At 44.4% G+C, this 19,541-nt stretch overlaps 1 protein-coding gene across 1 annotated transcript in view; it reads right to left on the reverse strand.

Moving 5' to 3' along the window:
* Positions 1-19,541, reverse strand: part of RASGRF1 (Ras protein specific guanine nucleotide releasing factor 1) — a 139,689-nt gene that overhangs the window by 41,821 nt on the left and 78,327 nt on the right. The window contains 8 exon segments of the mRNA XM_029574978.1: positions 3,770-3,940; positions 4,206-4,331; positions 6,008-6,223; positions 6,226-6,233; positions 7,636-7,884; positions 8,225-8,307; positions 15,020-15,156; positions 15,432-15,495. Coding sequence (XP_029430838.1) covers positions 3,770-3,940; positions 4,206-4,331; positions 6,008-6,223; positions 6,226-6,233; positions 7,636-7,884; positions 8,225-8,307; positions 15,020-15,156; positions 15,432-15,495 — 1,054 coding nt within the window.

Genomic DNA, 19,541 nt, shown 5'->3' on the forward strand with positions numbered 1-19,541 from the left:
GGAAAGGCAGCCATTTTTCTGGGGCTGAAGACACTTCAGGGCTGCTTCAGGGGATGAAGGAACTTCCTCCTCTGTTGTCTCTGGTAGGACAGGGCTCTGCTATCAGAAGGCAACCAATTCGGACAAAGAGGGGGATCCTTCCGGGGAGTCGGATGATCCTGCAAGGTTTTCATCCAAATTTGTACTGCTTATGCATGAGGCCTATATAGCGCAAGTTTCAGGGGATATGTGGTCCGCCGGGCAATGGTGAAGTTGTATCTATTGCCTGAGGACACACCTGAGCTGTTAGCACTTCCAAAAGTAGATGCTTCAGTGTCTGCGGTTACTAAGAAGACCACCATTCCTGTAGTTAGTTCAGTGGCGCTGAAGGATATGCAGAACAGGAAGTTGGAAATTCATCTCAAGAAGATATTTGAGGTTTCTGTGCTTGGCATTCATGCTGCCATGTGCAGTAGCTTTATCAGAGGGCCAGCTTGCACTGGGTTCAGCAATCGCAGGCTTCAAGACTGCTATCTGCGTCTCAAGCTAAGTAGGTGGACTGTCTAAATGCGCAGTGGCTTATGTCATGATGCCTTGTACGAGCTCATCAGAACTTTTTCGAGAATTATGTTGTTTGTGGTTTTAGCCAGGCATCTCCTTTGGTTAAGGAACTGGTTGGCGGATTTTTGGACTAAGTCTTGCTTAGGAGCGTTACCTTTCAAAGTAAAGCTTCTGTTTGGAGAAGACTTGGAGGAGCTTATGAAGCATCTCGGTGAGACCAAAGGGCATAGGCTGCCAGAAGATAAACCTAAAGGAAACAAAGGCTCTTTTGCGGGGCGTCCTCATTTTCGGTCAAATAGAAAGTTTCGGCAGAGTAGACTCAACAGGAGCCCAGAGACAAGGAACAGAGAGGCAGCAATACTGAAACCAGCCCTTTTGAGGGGGCAGAACACCAGGCAGAGAAGGTCTCAGCCAGGGCTCTGGCAGAGCTAAGTCCTCACAATGAAGCGAAGCCAGTCCACTCCTCTCTTCCTCCTATTGGAGGTCATCTGACTATGTTTTACAAGGAGTGGACCAAAATCACGATAGACCAATGGGTCCTCAGCGTGATAAGAGATGGTTACGTGTTAGAATTCTCTCGTTTGCACTCCATTCCGCAAGAGAAAGGTAGTTACCACCAATGCCAGCCTTCCAGCTGGGGGACAATGTGCCAGAATCAGTTGACCTTGGGACAATGCCCCAAGGAAGAAGCATCCTGGCCTATCAATCGTTTGGAAACGAGGGCAATGTGGTTCATGTTACTTGCATTTCTGCTTCTGTTACGCAGCCGCTCAGTGCGTATCTTGTCAGACAATGCGCCCATGGTGACTTATATCAACCGACAAGAGGGTATCAGGAATTAGGCTGTTGCCCAGGAAGCTCAGGAGTTGTTTCTCTGGGCGGAATGGCATCTAGCATTGCTCACATCGTCTCACATAGCTGGAGTGGACAATGTTCAAGTGGATTTTCTCTGTCACCAGAAACTGGATCCCAGGGAGTGGGAGCTGTTGGCGGAGGCGATGGCTCTTCTCTGTCACCGGTGGAGTACCCCCCCCCCCCAATCTGGACTTGATGGCGTCACAGAGGAATGCCACCCCTTTTCTTCAGTCGCAGAAGAGAGCACGGAGAAGAAGGGGTTGATGCCCTGGTCCTACCTTGGACCCAAGGGATCCTACTGTACGTGTTCCCTCCAAGTCCCCTGGTGGGAAAAATTATACGGCAAATTGAAACACATCCTGCAGAGATGATCCTGATAGCCCCAGTCCCCATGGTTCGCAGACCTAGACTGTCTGGCGGTGGATGGTTCGCTGCAACTTGCCAAAACTTCTTCGTCAGGGTCCAATATTTTCGGATTGGGCAGATCGCTTTTGTCTTGCATCTTGGCTTTTGAGAGGAGGCATTTGAGAGAAAAAGGATATCCCAGAGGATGTCATTTCTACTCTGTTGCAGGCTAGAAAGACTTCCACTTCCTTGTCCTATGTGAGGATCTGGAATGTCTTCGAGTCCTGATACACAGGTCAGGGAGTAAGACTTACTTGGGCCTTGATAGTTCACATCTTGGCCTTTTAGTAGAAAGAACTGATGAAAGACTTGCCCTTTAACTCACTTAAAGCTCAGGTTGTGGCTTTGGGCTGTCTTCGTGGCGAGGTACATGGGAATGGCTTTGGCTGCTCATCTGGATGTGGTTAACTTCCTTCGAGGGGCAAAACATCTATGTCCTCCAGGGGGGAAAATATGTCCCTCATGGAATCTTAATTTAGTCCTACAGGGGATATGTGTGGTACACTTTGAGCCTTTAAGTAGGGCAACGGTGAAGGATCTTACTTTGATAGTGTTTTTTTCTGGTAGCAATTTGTTCAACCAGAGGAATTTCCGAACTTCAGGCATTGTCGTATAAAGAGCCTTTTCTGAAGATCTTGGATTCTGGATCTCCTTGTGGACGATGTCCTCTTTTCTCCCGAAGATTATTTCAGCATTCCATCTGAATCAGATGGTAGGGCTTTCGGCTTTCCCAGATTTGGACACATTGACTCCACATGCTAGAAACCTGTGATGTTTGGATGTGAAGCGAGCTTTGTTGTGTTACCTCAAGGACACCAACAGCTTCAGGGTGTCTGACCATCTCTTTGTGCTATGCAGTGGACCTAAGAAAGGGCAGAAGGCTTCAAAGTCCACAATAGCAAGATGGTTGAAGGAGGCAATAAGCTCGGCTTTTATCTGTAAGGGGTGTCCTATCCTGGTGAGATTGAGGGCTCACTCAGTTCGGACACAGGCGGCTTCTTGGGCCGAGAGCCAGAATGTGTCACCACAAAAGTTTGTTGGGCGGTTGCTTGGAAGTCGTTGTACACTTTTGAAAGGCATTATAGTTTGGATGTCCAGGCCCCAGAGGCCAGGGATTTCAGGGTTTCGGTGAGAGTGTTCTTCAAGTGGGACTCTCCTAGTCCCACCCTAATTAGGGAAGCTTAGGTTCATCCTAGGAGTCTGGACTGATCCAGGTATGAACAGGAAAGGAAAGTTGATTCTTACTTGTTAATTTTAATTCCTGGTACCACGGATCAGTCCAGAGTCCCACCCTGGTTGTTGAGGAGAGTCTGCTCATACTTCTTCTATATATATGCTGCAGAGTTGTTCAAGATTTCAGGATTGTTTCTCCTGTTCTGTGGTTGGAAAATATATTTCCTATTGTGGGGTTTTGCTTTCCTCCCTCTAGTTGTAGGAGTTTGTTCAATTACATTAGGGTTTTTATGATATGCATCTTGGCTTGGTTTCAGATCAATACTGAGGGACTGCAGGTGGCACACCAGGTTACATGGCAGTGTCAATGAAACTTTCTGTGTCTCCATCTGCTGGCAGGGAGGCAAAACCCAGGAGTCTGGACTGATCCGTGGTATTCCAGGAACGAAAATTAGCAGGTAAGAATCAATGTTCCTTTACTGGCAGCCACTCATGCATTTAGCCCATGTGAGGATGTTCACGCATGTATCTGAAAAACATGCCTGGGCTGAGAGAGGAGGAGACGTGTGGCTGGGAGTACATACAAGATGGGTGTAGTGCAATAATAGCAAAGAGGTAATGCGTGAATCCTGAAAGAATGGTCTGAAAGCGAGCAGACAGGGTCCCACAGGGGCAGAGGTGCTGACCTCTCTACTGCAGGTGGGATGTAGGAAGTAATACATACACAGCATGTTCCCAGAATGCTCCTCTACGAAGAACTCCCCAGGTTTAGGTTTGCAACTCCAGGGAAAGCTACCTGCGCTGGCCAGGGACATCCGTCGGTACTTTTCTTTGGTGGGCGTACCCTCATTAGCCCCTGCAGTTGCTATGGCAAATGCAGAAGCAGCGGACAGGCCACTGCGGTTGCCATCATGTTCTCGGCAAGATGCCATGACCATTCCATTATTATAGGAGAATAAGGAGAAATCTGTGAAGTAAAAGAAAGAAAGATTGAAATTCAAGCCCAAGGCCCAGAGCAGAGAATCAGTCACCATATCCCATAAGCAGGGTCTGAACAGAGTCGTTCCCATAACCCAGACTCAGGAGAGGACCAGAGCCTGAATTCTGCACAGAGGGGGAGTAGATTATTGGGACCAGTTATATATGAGATGGAGGAGGCTTTGATAGGCTATGAGAGACTGGGGGGTGGATCGACCTCCTCTTTCAGGAAATGTCTGTGCCATCTTCCTTACCTGAGGTGCTCTTGCCTCTTACAGTTTTGGGAGTAGTTGGGGATTTGGTTGGAGACACCTCAGATTCAGCCTCATCACTCTGAATCTGGTCAGAATCTAATTCTTCTCTGACGGAGACATCAGAATCTGTGGGATAGAAGAGCTGTAGTCAGCCTGTCACAGAGAAATTATGTCATTCATAGTGTTAGGTTCTGTGGCTGTCTCGGATGGATCCTGTTTTCTATAAAGACTGCTCTGGGGACCTTTGATGAAAATAAACCAAAAGAAGTTAGAGTTCCCGAGGTGCAGGTAAAGTTTTTCAATAGAAAAGTAATAATAATATAATAAAATAAAGTTGGACTTATGAGTAAAAGAATCTCTGATTTATACATTCTGTGTACTTGGAGGTCACACAAAAAAGAACAAAAAGTGATGAAATAATTTAGGTATAATTCATTAATTTAGAAATTACTGGGTGACTTGTGTTTGTTGGAGGATTGTTTGTAGAAGTCCCCAGATTACATTATGTATTGGGCTTGGAGTTGTTGATTTGTTGAAAACATATTTCCTGACATTGGTTCTGCGTCATCCTCCCTGGAGTTTCATTTCATGATCTCTAGTTCTATTGATTTCTTTCCAACAGAAAAGGTTTGACGATTGTGCATCATTAAAACCTTTCAGGTATATGAAGGACTGTATCTCTCATCTCCCCTGCACCTCCTCTCCTCCAGGGTAAACATAATCAGATCCCTCAGCCGCTCCTCATAGGTCTTCCAATGCTGACCTCTCACCATTTTGGTCGCTCTTCTTTGGATCGCCTCTATCCTGTCTTTATCCTTTTTGAGATACGGACACGAGTACTGAACGCAGTACTGCAGGTGAGGCCTCACCAAGGACCTGTACAAGGGCATTATCAGCTCCTTTTCTTACTGGTTATTCCCCTCTCTAAGCAGCCCAGCATTCTTCTGGCTTTAGCTATTGCCTTGTCGCATTGCTTTGTCACCTTTAGATCATCAGATACTATCACTCCAGGGTCCCTCTCCCAGTCTGTGTGCATTAGTCTTTCACCACCCACCACATACAACTCCTTTGGATTGCCGCACCCCTGATGCACGACTCTGCACTTCCTGGCATTGAATCCCAACTGCCAAATCTTCGACCACTCTTCAAGCTTTTTAAAATCACTTTTCATTCTCTCTACTCTTTCAGGGCTGTCTACTCTGTTGCAGGTCTTAGTATCATCCACAAATAGACAAACTTTACCTTCTATCCCTTCCGCCAGGTCGCTCACAAAGATATTGAACAGAACTGGTCCCAACACTGATCCCTGTGGCACTGCACTTAACCCCGCTCTTTCTTCAGAGTAAATTCCATTTACCATTACACACTATCTCCTGTCAGTCAACCAGTTTGCAATCCACGATACTACTTTGACATCCATTCCTAAGCTTCTCATTTTGTTCACGAGTCTCCTATGTGGGATTGTAACAAACAGTAGTGTGGAGGAGGAAAGGGCTCTTTGGTGGGTGTCTGTAAGGGATGGAGGTTTAAAGGGCATTTTTGGTGCTTTCTCTAAGGGAGAGAGTGATGGGTTGAAGGTGTTGGACACACAGTACATGGGACATCTTATGGAAGAGAGCTCTTAAGAACATAAGAAATTGCCATACTGGGTCAGACCAAGGGTCCATCAAGCCCAGCATCCTGTTTCCAACAGTGGCCAATCCAGGCCACAAGAACCTGGCAAGTACCCAAACATTAAATAAATCTCAAGCCACTACAGCTCATTATTTAATAGCAATAAACAGCTCTTCCGGGGCACCTACTTGCATAGCCATTGGGAGAGCAGCTGAGGGCCGCCAGGTCCAGGGCCTTCCCTCCAGTGATGATGGGGATGTTTAGAGAGAGCTTTCGACGTCTGCTTGGAGAGGAGGACTTGGTGATGGCCAGAGGAGGTGGGGAGGAGAATTTCCGGTTGGCCCTCGGAGATTTGGGGGGTTCGCCATACAGAAGTTTGTTGTTTTGATTGCTTGCAAACAAAGCTCCAGTGACCTGGGGTTAAGGAAAAGCAAGGAGATCACTGAACACAGGCAATGAGAGACGTTTCTCTCCTCGGAGCTGGATATGCTCTCAGAAATGCAATTTAATGACATTTCGGTTTAGCTGGTAACCAGTGCTTTGGCGCGTGCTACATACTCAGCAAGATACAACAATAAATACACAGAAACACTGAATGGGCCCAGGTTTTACAGTTTGAATGCGCAGAGGAAGGGAGGAGAGAAGTGCGGGGAGGGTGGGAGGGAATGGGAGCTAGAGGGAGAAGCTTTTTGACAGCTTGAGTGTGGGGAAGGCGGGCGGGAAGGAGATGAATATTTTTGACAGATTATGAATGGGGAGGGAGATCACCAGAGGAGGGGGAGAGAGGGGATTAGAGATGGCAGTGCTGGGGCAGGAGACAATGGGGATCAGAGGTGACAGCAGATTGTTTTTAAATACAGTGAGAGCTGGGATGGGAGGGAGGGAGGTCAGGGGTGGCAGCAGATTTTTACAAAAGTACAGCGAGTGATGGGTGGAAGGAAGGGGATCAGGGGTGGCTGGGGGAGCAGATTTTTATTTAAATGCAGTGAGTGCTGGGATTGGGGAGAGAGGGATTGTTTCTACATATAGTGAGTGCTGGGATGGGAGGGAGATTGGGGGTGGCAGCAGATTTTTTTTACATGCACTGAATGCCAGGGTGAGAGAAGGATTTGGGTCAGACTTTAAGGGCTGAGCCAGTCTGAGCTATGCGCATCATTTTGGCTGCATGCATGAAGGCAGTTTTCAAAGCCCCATTTCTGCAGGGAACGCACTGCTTTAGCTATGGAAATTTAGCCTTTGCTTGTTTTGCGGCTCCCTGGTAGCCTCCTGCAACAGTGCTCTTTGGGGCCGACGCAATATCAAGGTGAAAAAACATGCATCCAAACTGGGCACCCGTTTTTTCAACGCACGCACTCCTCCCCTCTCTTGTACTCCCAATGCAATAGGCAAATGAGCTGCCGTGCTGAAAAGGACGTGCTGGGGATAAACTGTGCATCCGAGGCACATCCATGGCATTGGGCACCCAGGAGATGTGCCTGTGCACCGGTAAGGAAAATGGACACTCAGAAATTGAGCGCCTTTTTTCCTAACCCGACCACCGTTAAGATTTTTTTTTCATGCTGTTTTGTGTGGCAGCTCTGGGGCTGGAATTAAGTGTTGCACGTTAAAACATGCACATCAGGCTCACAGTGAGTTTTTGCACTGGAGGTGCACTGCTAGCTAATAGCCTCCTCTACATGGCATTTACATGGGATGGGCGCTATTAGCAACGCACTGGTATCTCATTATTCTAGCGCGTCCAACTATGTGGCAAGCTGTGCGCTAGGCTGAGAGCACTGTATTGCATCGGCCTCTTTCTGGCTCTTGTCTGGGTTACCTGGCAGGAATGGCACTGATTGGCTTTCTGTAGATGGTAATGAGTTTCTCCAGGACAACTAATGCCGTTGTGAAGACTCGGTAGGAATGCAGGAAAGTGTTGAGAAAGTCGATGCTGAGGAATCGTAAGTCTGTCAGTCGCTCCAGCAGTCGTTCCACACTTGCATAGCGGATCTGAAGCACTTTGCAGGAGTTCATGGTCTTGCTGAACCGGATGTCAACGTCATCACAGTAAAGACTGGAGTCTGACCTGAAAGAGGGCAAGGATCCTGCTGGGACTGGGTGACGTGCCGCATCGCTAATATGAAATCACACATCATGCACACACTAATATAGTTTTTGACTCATCAATGTGATAATAATTGAACATTGCTGTGGTGAAGAAATCAGTGAAGACTGCACAGGTGCCCACTGTCATCTCCCTCCTCAAAGTCTCCCCTCAGTTTCCTCTTTGCTGACAGGAATAAGGGTAGAGACTCACCTTGTGGACAGTGTCCCTTTGAAAGCTGGCTGCTCTGCACAGGGAGGAAAGGTCCTGAACTACAGTACAAATGAGGCTCCTCCCCATCTGCAGCACATTCACAACTTACTTTATCATCTGTGGGACGGTCACCTTAGAGTTCTCTTCAAATGCATTCATCATAAGGCCATTGCAGCGAATGTTATCCACGCACTGAAACACACACACATTGACACATTAGTGCACCAAAAATACCCACCCAGTGACACATTAGTGCATAAATATTACCCACCACTGAGCTAAACACCATGACCGTGTCTACCAAATGTTATCCACACACTAAAAGCACACAATGACATGCTAGAGCATGAATAATGCTATTTTACCTACGAAACACACAATGACACATCAGTTCACCAAATATCCACCCACTTGAGTTACACACAAGGACAGTATGCACCAAATGTTATCCACCTTAGTGAAAGGACACAATGACATGCTAGTGCACCAAATGTTATCCATCTACTGAAACACACACAATGGCACATTAATACACTAAATGTTATTCATCCACTGAGCCACACAATGACATGCTAGTGCACCAAATGTTATCTACCCACTGAAGCACATACAATGACACATTACTGCACCAAATGTTATCCACTCACTGAAAAATGCACAAAGATGTTAGTACACTGAATGTGATCCAGTGAAAAGCACACATTAACACGTTAGTACACCGAATGTTATCCACTCACTGAAGCACACACCAAAAAATATTAGTGTACTGAATGTTATCCAGTGAAAGCCTACAAAAACACTGAATGTTATCTACCCATTGAAACACATACACAATGACATGTTAGTGCACTGAATATTATCCACCTACTGAAACACACGATACGTTAATGCACTGAATGTTATCCACCTACTGAAACACGCACAATGATACGTTAATGCACCAAATTAATCCATCCACTAAGCCACACACAATGACATGCTAGTACACCAATTCACCTACTGAAAAAATACACAAAACATGTTACTGCACTGAATGTATCCAGTGAAAAGCAAACAACACTTTAGTGCACTGAATGTTATCCACCTACTGAAGCACATACAATGAGATGTTAGTACACCAAATGTTATCCTCCCACTGAAACACACACAATGACACATTAGAACACTGAATGCTATCTAGCCACTGAAAAACTCACAATGACATGTTAGTGCACCAAATGCTACCCACCCACTGAAACACTCAAAATGATACATTAGTGCACTGAATATTATTTTTTCTTTGAAAGACACACAGTAAACATGTTAGTGTAAGAATGTTATCAATCCAGTGAAACACACGATAACATGAATGCACCGAATATTATCCATCCACTGAACACTGACAATGAGACGTTAATGTACCAGTGTTAGATACTCAGTGGAAAACACTCAAATGATATGTTAGTGCACCAAAAAGGTTTTCTACCCACTGAAACACACACCAATGACATGCTAGTGAATGGTATCCATCCACTGAAACAGTCATAATGACATGTTACTACACCGAATGTTATTTACCCACTGACATAGTCACAATGACATTAGTGCATCAATGTTAGCCACCCAGTCAAGTACTCACAATGACATGTTAGTACACCAAATGATATCCACACAATGAAACACACACAGTTACACATAAGTGCACCAAGTGTTGTCCACCCACTGAAATACACAAAGTGACATGTTTGTGCACTGAACGTTAGCCACCTAGTGAAAACTCACAATGATACATTAGTGCACTGAATGTTATCCATCCACTGAAACACACACAAAGGAAAAATGGTTCTTATCTGCTAATTTTCGTTCCTGTAATACCACAGATCAGTCCAGACAGGTGGGATTTGCCTCCCTACCAGTAGGTGGAGTCAGAGAAACAAAACTTTGAGGCACTGCTACATAGCAGAGTGCCACCTGCAGTCCCCTCAGTATTGACCTGTACACAAGTCAAGATGTAAGCCTAAAATCCCTTTCTCGAGCTAACAGGGAAAACTATAGGGTTGGAAACCGCCAAAAACTGGAGCCCAAAACACTCCCAAAAATCCAAATCATGATCAACAACTGCCCAAATAAATGAAAGGCAAACCAACTTGAACCACCAGTTGGCAAAAAACATAGTCTTTCGGCAGTGATGGGATGGGTCTCTGGACTGATCTGTGGTATTACAGGAACGAAGATTAGCAGGTAAGAACCAATTTACCTTTCCTGAACATACCCAGATCAGTCCAGATAAATGGGATGTACCCAAGCTCCCCTAGAGTGGGTGGGAACCCAAAAGACCCGCACGCAGAACATCCTCACGTCCATGTGGTAATGTCTGGTGAAAGTACGCAACGAGGACCACACTGCAGCCCTACAAATCTGAGGTGACAGCAACTGACATTCTGCCCCAGATGTGGCTGGTGATCTTGTAGCGTGCGCCTTCAGCCCCGCTGGAACTCGACGGCCCTTACACATATAGGCTGCGCAAATAGCCGCTTTCAACCAATGGGAAATGATAGTATTAGAGGCCTTCTCTCCCTTCTTCCTGCCCCCTTACAGATCAAAAAGGTGATCAGAGCGCCAGAACTATTTGACAGCTCCAGATAACACAACAGAGTTCTCCTCACATCCAAAGGATGCAGCTCTCTGCCCCTAGGGGAATCCTTGGACCACTCCAGAAAAGCGGGAAGATCTACCGATTGATTAATATGAAAGGAGGACACCACCTTAGACAAAAAAGAGAGCACTGGAAACCTCGTCATGGGAAATATGCAGAAAGGGATTCTTGCAAGACAGAGCCTGTAACTCCGAAACCTGTCTGGCCGAACAGAAGGCCACCAGGAACACTGCCTTCAGAGTCAAAGCCTTCAGTGTCGCTCTCCTCAAAGGCTCAAACAGAGCCCCACAAAACTTGCAAGACCAAATTAAGGCTCCAAACTGGGCATAACTTCCTAACCATAAGTCTCAAATACTTGACCTCTTTTAAGAAACGAACCAAATCAGGATGCGAGGTCAAGAACCTCCCTTGCCATTTGGCCCTAAGACAGCCCAAAGCTGACACCTGAATGCAAATGGAACTATAGGCAAGACCCTTAGACAAGCCCTGTTGCACAAATTCCAAGAAGTCAGGACCCTCCACTGAGGATGCATCTGTCTCCGAAGTCACCAAGACTCAAACACCCTCCAGACCTAAATATACACCAAAGTGGCAGGTCGAAGAGCCTGGAGAAACGTGGAGATAACCTGTTCCGAATAACCTTCCAGACACAGATGCTACCTCTCAAAAGCCAAGCTGCAAGACAAAAGTGATCCTCCCAATCCAAAAATATGGGTGCCTGATGCAGGAAGTTTGGTAGATGAGCCAGCCAAAGGTATCCAACACCGCCAGGTGAACCAGATCTGCAAACCACGGATACCGCAGTCTCTCATGCGCAACCCACACCACGGAGCCGGGATGTGCTTCCCTACGCCTCAGAATTTGATCGACCAAAGGCCAAAGAGGAAACAAATATAGCAGGATCCCCGATGGCCAGAGTGCGCTACAGAGGTCTCATGTGCGCAAATGCCCATGGAATCAAATCAAATGTGGAGGCCATGGAACTGGGCACTTGAAAGTAATCCCAAGATCTGTATTGGGACCCTTACTTTTCAATATATTTATAAATGATCTGGAAAGAAATACGACGAGTGAGATAATCAAATTTGCAGATGATACAAAATTATTCAGAGTAGTTAAATCACAAGCAGATTGTGATAAATTGCAGGAAGACCTTGTGAGGCTGGAAAAGTGGGCATCCAAATGGCAGATGAAATTTAATGTGGATAAGTGCAAGGTGATGCATATAGGGAAAAATAACCCATGCCATAGTTACACAATGTTAGGTTCCACATTAGGTGCTACAACCCAAGAAAGAGATCTAGGTGTCATAGTGGGTAACACATTGAAATCGTCGGTTCAGTGGGCTGCAGCAGTCAAAAAAGCAAACAATGTTGGGAATTATTAGGAAGGGAATGGTGAATAAACCGGAAAATGTCATAATGCCTCTGTATCGCTCCATGGTGAGACCGCACCTGGAATACTGTGTACAATTCTGGTCGCCGCATCTCAAAAAAGATATAATTGCGATGGAGAAGGTACAGAGAAGGGCTACCAAAATGATTTATTTATTTAAGGTTTTTATATACCGATGTTCCTGTACTAGTACATATCACGTCGGTTTACATAGAACCAAAGTTGGAAATTACATCAAACAAGAGGGTACAGATAACAGGGCTAACTGATAAGGCTAAATGATAAGGGGAATGGAACAGCGCCCCTATGAGGAAAGACTAAAGAGGTTAGGACTTTTCAGCTTGGAGAAGAGATATGATAGAGGTGTTTAAAATCATGAGAGGTCTAGAACGGGTAGATGTGAATCGGTTATTTACTCTTTCGGATAGTAGAAAGACTAGGGGGCACTCCATGAAGTTAGCATGGGGCACATTTAAAACTAATCAGAGAAAATTCTTTTTCACTCAACGCACAATTAAACTCTGGAATATGTTGCCAGAGGATGTGGTTAGTGCAGTTAGTGTAGCTGTGTTTAAAAAAGGTTTGGATAAGTTCTTGGAGTAGAAGTCCATTACCTGCTATTAATCAAGTTGACTTAGGGAATAGCCACTGCTATTACTGGCATCAGTGGAATGGGATATACTCAGTGTTTGGGTAATTGCCAGGTTCTTATGGCCTGGATTGGCCACTGTTAGAAACAGGATGCTGGGCTTGATGGACCCATTGTCTCACCCAGTATGGCAATTTCTTATGTTCTGATGTAGGGAGGCAAAACCCACTTAATTGGATTGATCTGGGAATGTTCAGGAATGACTTGTTAGTTGTTAGTGCACCAATGTCAGCCATCCAGTGAAACATACACAATGACATTTCAGTGTACTGATTGTTATCCAATGAAAAGCACAGAAGGACATGTTAGTGCATCGAATGCTATGCACCCACTGAACCACATGCTGTAATGTCATCATCTATCTCATTCTGGGCACATTTCTGGTTCCAGTTTCACTATAGCTCACCACTGGGCCATGATAGTTCACATGCAACAATGCAAACACTACTGGGTAAATTTTCTATGTTTCAGCTAATTGTCAAACAGAAGCTACCCACAAACACTTACATGGCTTTAAAAGACGGCGTGAATTGTTCATGTAAGGCTTTGAAAATGAAACACGTGTGCAAACATGCCCCCAGAACAACTGTTTTCTATATAGCCACATTTATGTGGATTTTAAAACTATGTACAGGTTTTCTGGAGGCTCAATTTACCCACATGTGCCTAATCCAGAAATGTGAACACTATTTCTACTCACATGGGAATCACTCACTGAAACTAATGCAGAAATTACTTCTCAAGCAATGAGATAGGTTAGAAGGGGAAGCATTGGAAATCACTATTGCTTGGTACTGGTTTGAGATAGGAATGAGATAGGGTAGGGTGGGGATGGTTTGAGGGGAGAATGATACACAGAGAGGCCAGCTTGGGGTGAGGTGGGATAAGGATGGTGCATGATAGGGTAGGGTGGGCATGGTTTGAGGGGAGAATGATACACAGAGAGGCCAGCTTGGGGTGAGGTGGGATAAGGATGTTGCATGATGGGATAGGGTGGGCATGGTTTGAGGGGAGAATGATACAGAGAGAGGCTAGCTTGGGGTGAGGTGAGATAAGGATGGTGCATGATGGGATAGGGTGGGGATGGTTTGAGGGGAGAATGATACACAGAGAGGCCAGCTTGGGGTGAGGTGAGATAAGGATGGCGCATGATGGGATAGGGTAGGGATGGTTTGAGGGGAGAATGGTACAGAGAGAGGCCAGCTTGGGGTGAGGTGGGATAAGGATGGCACGTGATGGGATAAGGTGGGCATGGTTTGAGGGGAGAATGATACACAGAGAGGCCAGCTTGGGGTGAGGTGGGATAAGGATGGTGCATGATGGGATAGGGTGGGCATGGTTTGAGGGGAGAATGATACACAGAGAGGCCAGCTTGGGGTGAGGTGAGATAAGGATGGTGCATGATGGGATAGGGTGGGCATGGTTTGAGGGGAGAATGATACATAGAGAGGCTAGCTTGGGGTGAGGTGAGATAAGGATGGTGCATGATGGGATAGGGTAGGGATGGTTTGAGGGGAGAATGATACACAGAGAGGCCAGCTTGGGGTGAGGTGGGATAAGGATGTTGCATGATGAGATAGGGTGGGCATGGTTTGAGGGGAGAATGATACACAGAGAGGCCAGCTTAGGGTGAGGTGGGATAAGGATGGTGCATGATGGGATAGGGTGGGCATGGTTTGAGGGGAGAATGATACATAGAGAGGCCAGCTTGGGGTGAGGTGAGATAAGGATGGCACGTGATGGGATAGGGTGGGCATGGTTTGAGGGGAGAATGATACATAGAGAGGCCAGCTTGGGGTGAGGTGGGATAAGGATGGCACGTGATGGGATAGGGTGGGCATGGTTTGAGGGGAGAATGATACACAGAGAGGCCAGCTTGGGGTGAGGTGGGATAAGGATGGTGCATGATGGGATAGGGTGGGCATGGTTTGAGGGGAGAATGATACATAGAGAGGCCAGCTTGGGGTGAGGTGAGATAAGGATGGTGCATTATGGGACAGGGTAGAGATGGTTTGAGGGGAGAATGGTACAGAGAGAGGCCAGCTTGGGGTGAGGTGGGATAAGGATGGCACGTGATGGGATAGGGTGGGCATGGTTTGATGTGGAATGAGGAGAGGCAGGGTAGATTGAGATGAGTTGGTGTGAGAAGGAATGAGGAGGAGAATAAATGACCCAAGAAAGGATTGGGGGTTGGTTGGAAGTGTTGTGCTGTGATGGTAACTTGCCTGACTGATGTCACTGGTCCATGCTGCCTTCTCCTGCCTGGAAGATGCCACCAGAATCACAATAAATGGAGGACAATCTTTGGGTTCCACCACAATCTTAAAATCGAGATGGTCCAAGTCCTGCCCAGATGATTTTGCTTTGTATTGGAAAAAAAAAGAGAGAAATGAACACCCTCAGTTTCTATTGGATATTGTTTACCTGGCTGGCTCAGTTCCTTCTAATCCAAATACTTTTCAGCATAACCAATCAGAGCTGTAGGGCTTGTGAGCTTGCACTGTGTCCCCAGGACCATCAGCTCATGGCAGTCCAGGGATACAGATAACCTTGATGTTCAGGAGTCAGAACAATGGCTCCATTCATCATCCATTTGAAGTAACGAGTGTATCCTCTTCTCTTCTCAAGTGTACTCACATTCATCATCGGTGCCCTCTGGCTCCTCCATCAAAGTGCAATCAATCAGCGATATCACCCCAGTCTGGAAAGGAGAGAATATGTATTTGAGGACACTGTCATGGGGGAGGAAAGCAATTTTATAGAAGGAGTGACTGTGGCTGTAAAGAAGAGAGACTATGCACAACCTGGCTGTGCAAACTTGGGAATAAATGTACGCTGCTCAACAATGCTCAACTTGCATCCCAATGTTTCTCTGACAAAATGGGGCACTACCATCTTTCCCAAAATTTACGTTCATCCGAGAAATATTTACTGGAGACACCATCACATAAGATGACTAAAAGAATCACAGGAACGTATTTTTGGGGTGGCAGGACTCGTTCTCTGGAATTAATTTCCTGAGTCCTTAAAAAAGGAAGATGATTTGTTAACGTTTAGGAAACAGTTGGACACATCTGCTCTTTTTAAGGCAAATTTTAAAAGCCCTACACCATGAAGGCAGGCGATACACATAGAAGTCGGGCTGGCGCGTGCCGCGTGGATTTAAAAAAGCGCACAAGTATGTTTGTATCTACTGGTATGGACACAACATTTTCTTCAGCTAAAAAGTGTCGGGGTGTGGGCATTGTCTGGACAGGGCATGGGCATTGCTAGATTTCTGAATGAAATGCACAAGCGCACGCCAGGGTTCCCTCCCACGTAACTTTACTTCTGCTATGGATGGCATGCAAGTCCTGAAACAAAAAAAACTAAAGACGTTAGTGGGATTTTAAGGTTTCGGGCTAACAGGGTAAAAGGTAAGCTAGTTAATTAGGGAGGGTAGGAAGTTCTATCCTTTACTTGGCCAAACTGGGAATGAACCAGGGAAACTGGCAATTGCATTGGCGTGCGTCTACTAAACTCCACCCACTTGCGTGGTAAAGGCGGCATTTGCGCATACATGCACATTTCCATATAAGAGTATGGCCTATTTTATATCACGCGCACATATACATGCTTATCTTATAACATGGCCGCGTTCATTAGCGTGAGCCAGCATACGTGCATACATGTGCGAATGCGCAGCTATTTCAAAGTTACCGTCCCTGGCTTTTAAGAACATAAGAACCTGCCATACTGGGTCAGACCAAGGGTCCATCAAACCCAGCATCCTGTTTCCAACAGTGGCCAATCCAGGCCATAAGAACCTGGCAAGTACCCAAACACTAAGTCTATTCCATGTTACTGTTGCTAGTAATAGCAGTGGCTATTTTCTAAGTCAACTTAATTAATAGCCAATTAATTAATTATTTTGTAGCCTTCTATGGAGAGTTCAGAGAATTTTCCTAATACAGTGCCTTCAGCTTAGCAAGGCACTGTATTAGGAAAGTTTTTTAGACAGGACTGAATTATTTTGTCTGTTATGTGTGCATGATATTATGCACCCTAATGAGATTTGTGGATCAGAGGTGGCGCTCTCTGACATGTAGCACAGCCTGAAAAGATTTTATTCTCTGCCTCCATCTATTGGCTGGGATGCAAAACCCACTTCTCTTTACTGATCTGGGGTATGCACAGGAATGTTGTTTGCGATGTTTTATTGTATTTGATTTATTGTAATCTGCATAACATGGGTGACTATTATAGGCAGAATAAAAATTATTTCTAAATAAATAAATAAATAAAATGTAGGAAAAGCTCCAGCTGGACCTCTGCCACAACCAGCGTCGCCAGCCGAAGGTGGGGACCTCCTCCTTGCAGATTGTGCCAACGCCACCTCTGTCTAAGGGTCCATGCCCGCAACACGTACACTTACATGGTATTAATCGCTGGTGAAAAGTACACATGTACACTTACATGGTATTAATCGCTGGTGAAAAGTACACGTGTACACTTACATGGTATTAATCGCTGGTGAAAAGTACACATGTACAGTTACATGGTATTAATCGCTGGTGAAAAGTACACATGTACAGTTACATGGTATTAATCGCTGGTGAAAAGTACACATGTACACTTACATGGTATTAATCGCTGGTGAAAAGTACACGTGTACACTTACATGGTATTAATCGCTGGTGAAAAGTATACATGTACACTTACATGGTATTAATCGCTGGTGAAAAGTACACGTGTACACTTACATGGTATTAATCGCTGGTGAAAAGTACACATGTACAGTTACATGGTATTAATCAATGGTGAAAAGTACACATGTACAGTTACATGGTATTAATCGCTGGTGAAAAGTACACATGTACAATTACATGGTATTAATCGATGGTGAAAAGTACACATGTACAGTTACATGGTATTAATTGATGGTGAAAAGTATACATGTACAATTACATGGTATTAATCGAAGGTGAAAAGTACACATGTACAGTTACATGGTATTAATCACTGGTGAAAAGTACACATGTACAATTACATGGTATTAATCGATGGTGAAAAGTACACATGTACAGTTTCATGGTATTAATCGCTGGTGAAAAGTACACATGTACAATTACATGGTATTAATCGATGGTGAAAAGTACACATGTACAGTTACATGGTATTAATCAATGGTGAAAAGTATACATGTACAATTACATGGTATTAATCGAAGATGAAAAGTACACATGTACAGTTACATGGTATTAATCGATGGTGAAAAGTATACATGTACAATTACATGGTATTAATCGATGGTGAAAAGTACACATGTACAGTTACATTGTATTAATCGATGGTGAAAAGTACACATGTACACTTACATGGTATTAATCGATGGTGAAAAGTATACATGTACAGTTACATGGTATTAATCGAAGGTGAAAAGTACACATGTACACTTACATGGTATTAATCGATGGTGAAAAGTATTTATTTATTTATTTATTTATTTATTTAAGGTTTTTATATACCGGCAATCATGAGAACATATCTTGCTGGTTTACATAAAATGGGAGTGCAGTATATACATCAAACTAGAACTATGGTGACCGAAGATGCAGTTACATTTAACAAGGGTAGCAGAACTTGGAGTAAGAAGGAGGAGAGAGGAAAGGATAGAAATGGTTAAACAATATACAAATTAAATACTATATACAAAAGGCATGGGTAAGGGCTGAATGTTTTGAGGAGTCTGTTTTGAGGAGAATGTTTTGAGGAGTCTGTTTTGAGGAGAATGTTTTGAGGAGAAAAGTATACATGTACAATTACATGGTGTTAATTGATTGGATAAAGTACACATGTACAGTTACCTGGTGTTGATTGCAAAAAGTGCACATATACACTTATATGATATTAATCAATGGCGTTACACTTTCGTGGCGTTACTCAATTGATGGCGAAAAGTACACATGTAAAGTTACCTGGTGTTAATGGCAAAAAATGCACATGTACACTTAAATGGTATTAATCAATTGTTTAATATACACATGCACACTTACACAGTGTTAATCAATCGGGTAAAGTACACATGTACATGTACGTGGTGTTAATCAGGTAATATACACATGCACACTTACACAGTGTTAATCAATCGGGTAAAGTACACATGTACATGTACGTGGTGTTAATTAATCAGGTAATATACACATGCACACTTAAGCAGTGTTAATCGATTGGGTAAAGTACACATGTACATGTATGTGGTGCTAATTAATCAGGTAATATACACATGCACACTTAAGCAGTGTTAATCGATCGGGTAAAGTACACATGTACATGTATGTGGTGCTAATTAATCAGGTAATATACACATGCACACTTAAGCAGTGTTAATCGATTGGGTAAAGTACACATGTACATGTATGTGGTGCTAATTAATCAGGAAATATACATGTAGACTTACGCGGTGTTAATCAATGGTAAAAAGTGCACATATACCCTTAAATGGTATTAATCAATTGGGTAAAGTTCACATGTACATGTATGTGGTGCTAATTAATCAGGTAATATACACATGCACACTTAAGCAGTGTTAATCGATTGGGTAAAGTACACATGTACATGTATGTGGTGCTAATTAATCAGGTAATATACACATGCACACTTAAGCAGTGTTAATCGATTGGGTAAAGTACACATGTACATGTACGTGGTGCTAATTAATCAGGTAATATACACATGCACACTTACGCAGTGTTAATCGATTGGGTA

Source organism: Rhinatrema bivittatum, chromosome 13, assembly GCF_901001135.1.
Source record: "Rhinatrema bivittatum chromosome 13, aRhiBiv1.1, whole genome shotgun sequence".
NCBI lineage: Eukaryota > Metazoa > Chordata > Amphibia > Gymnophiona > Rhinatrematidae > Rhinatrema > Rhinatrema bivittatum.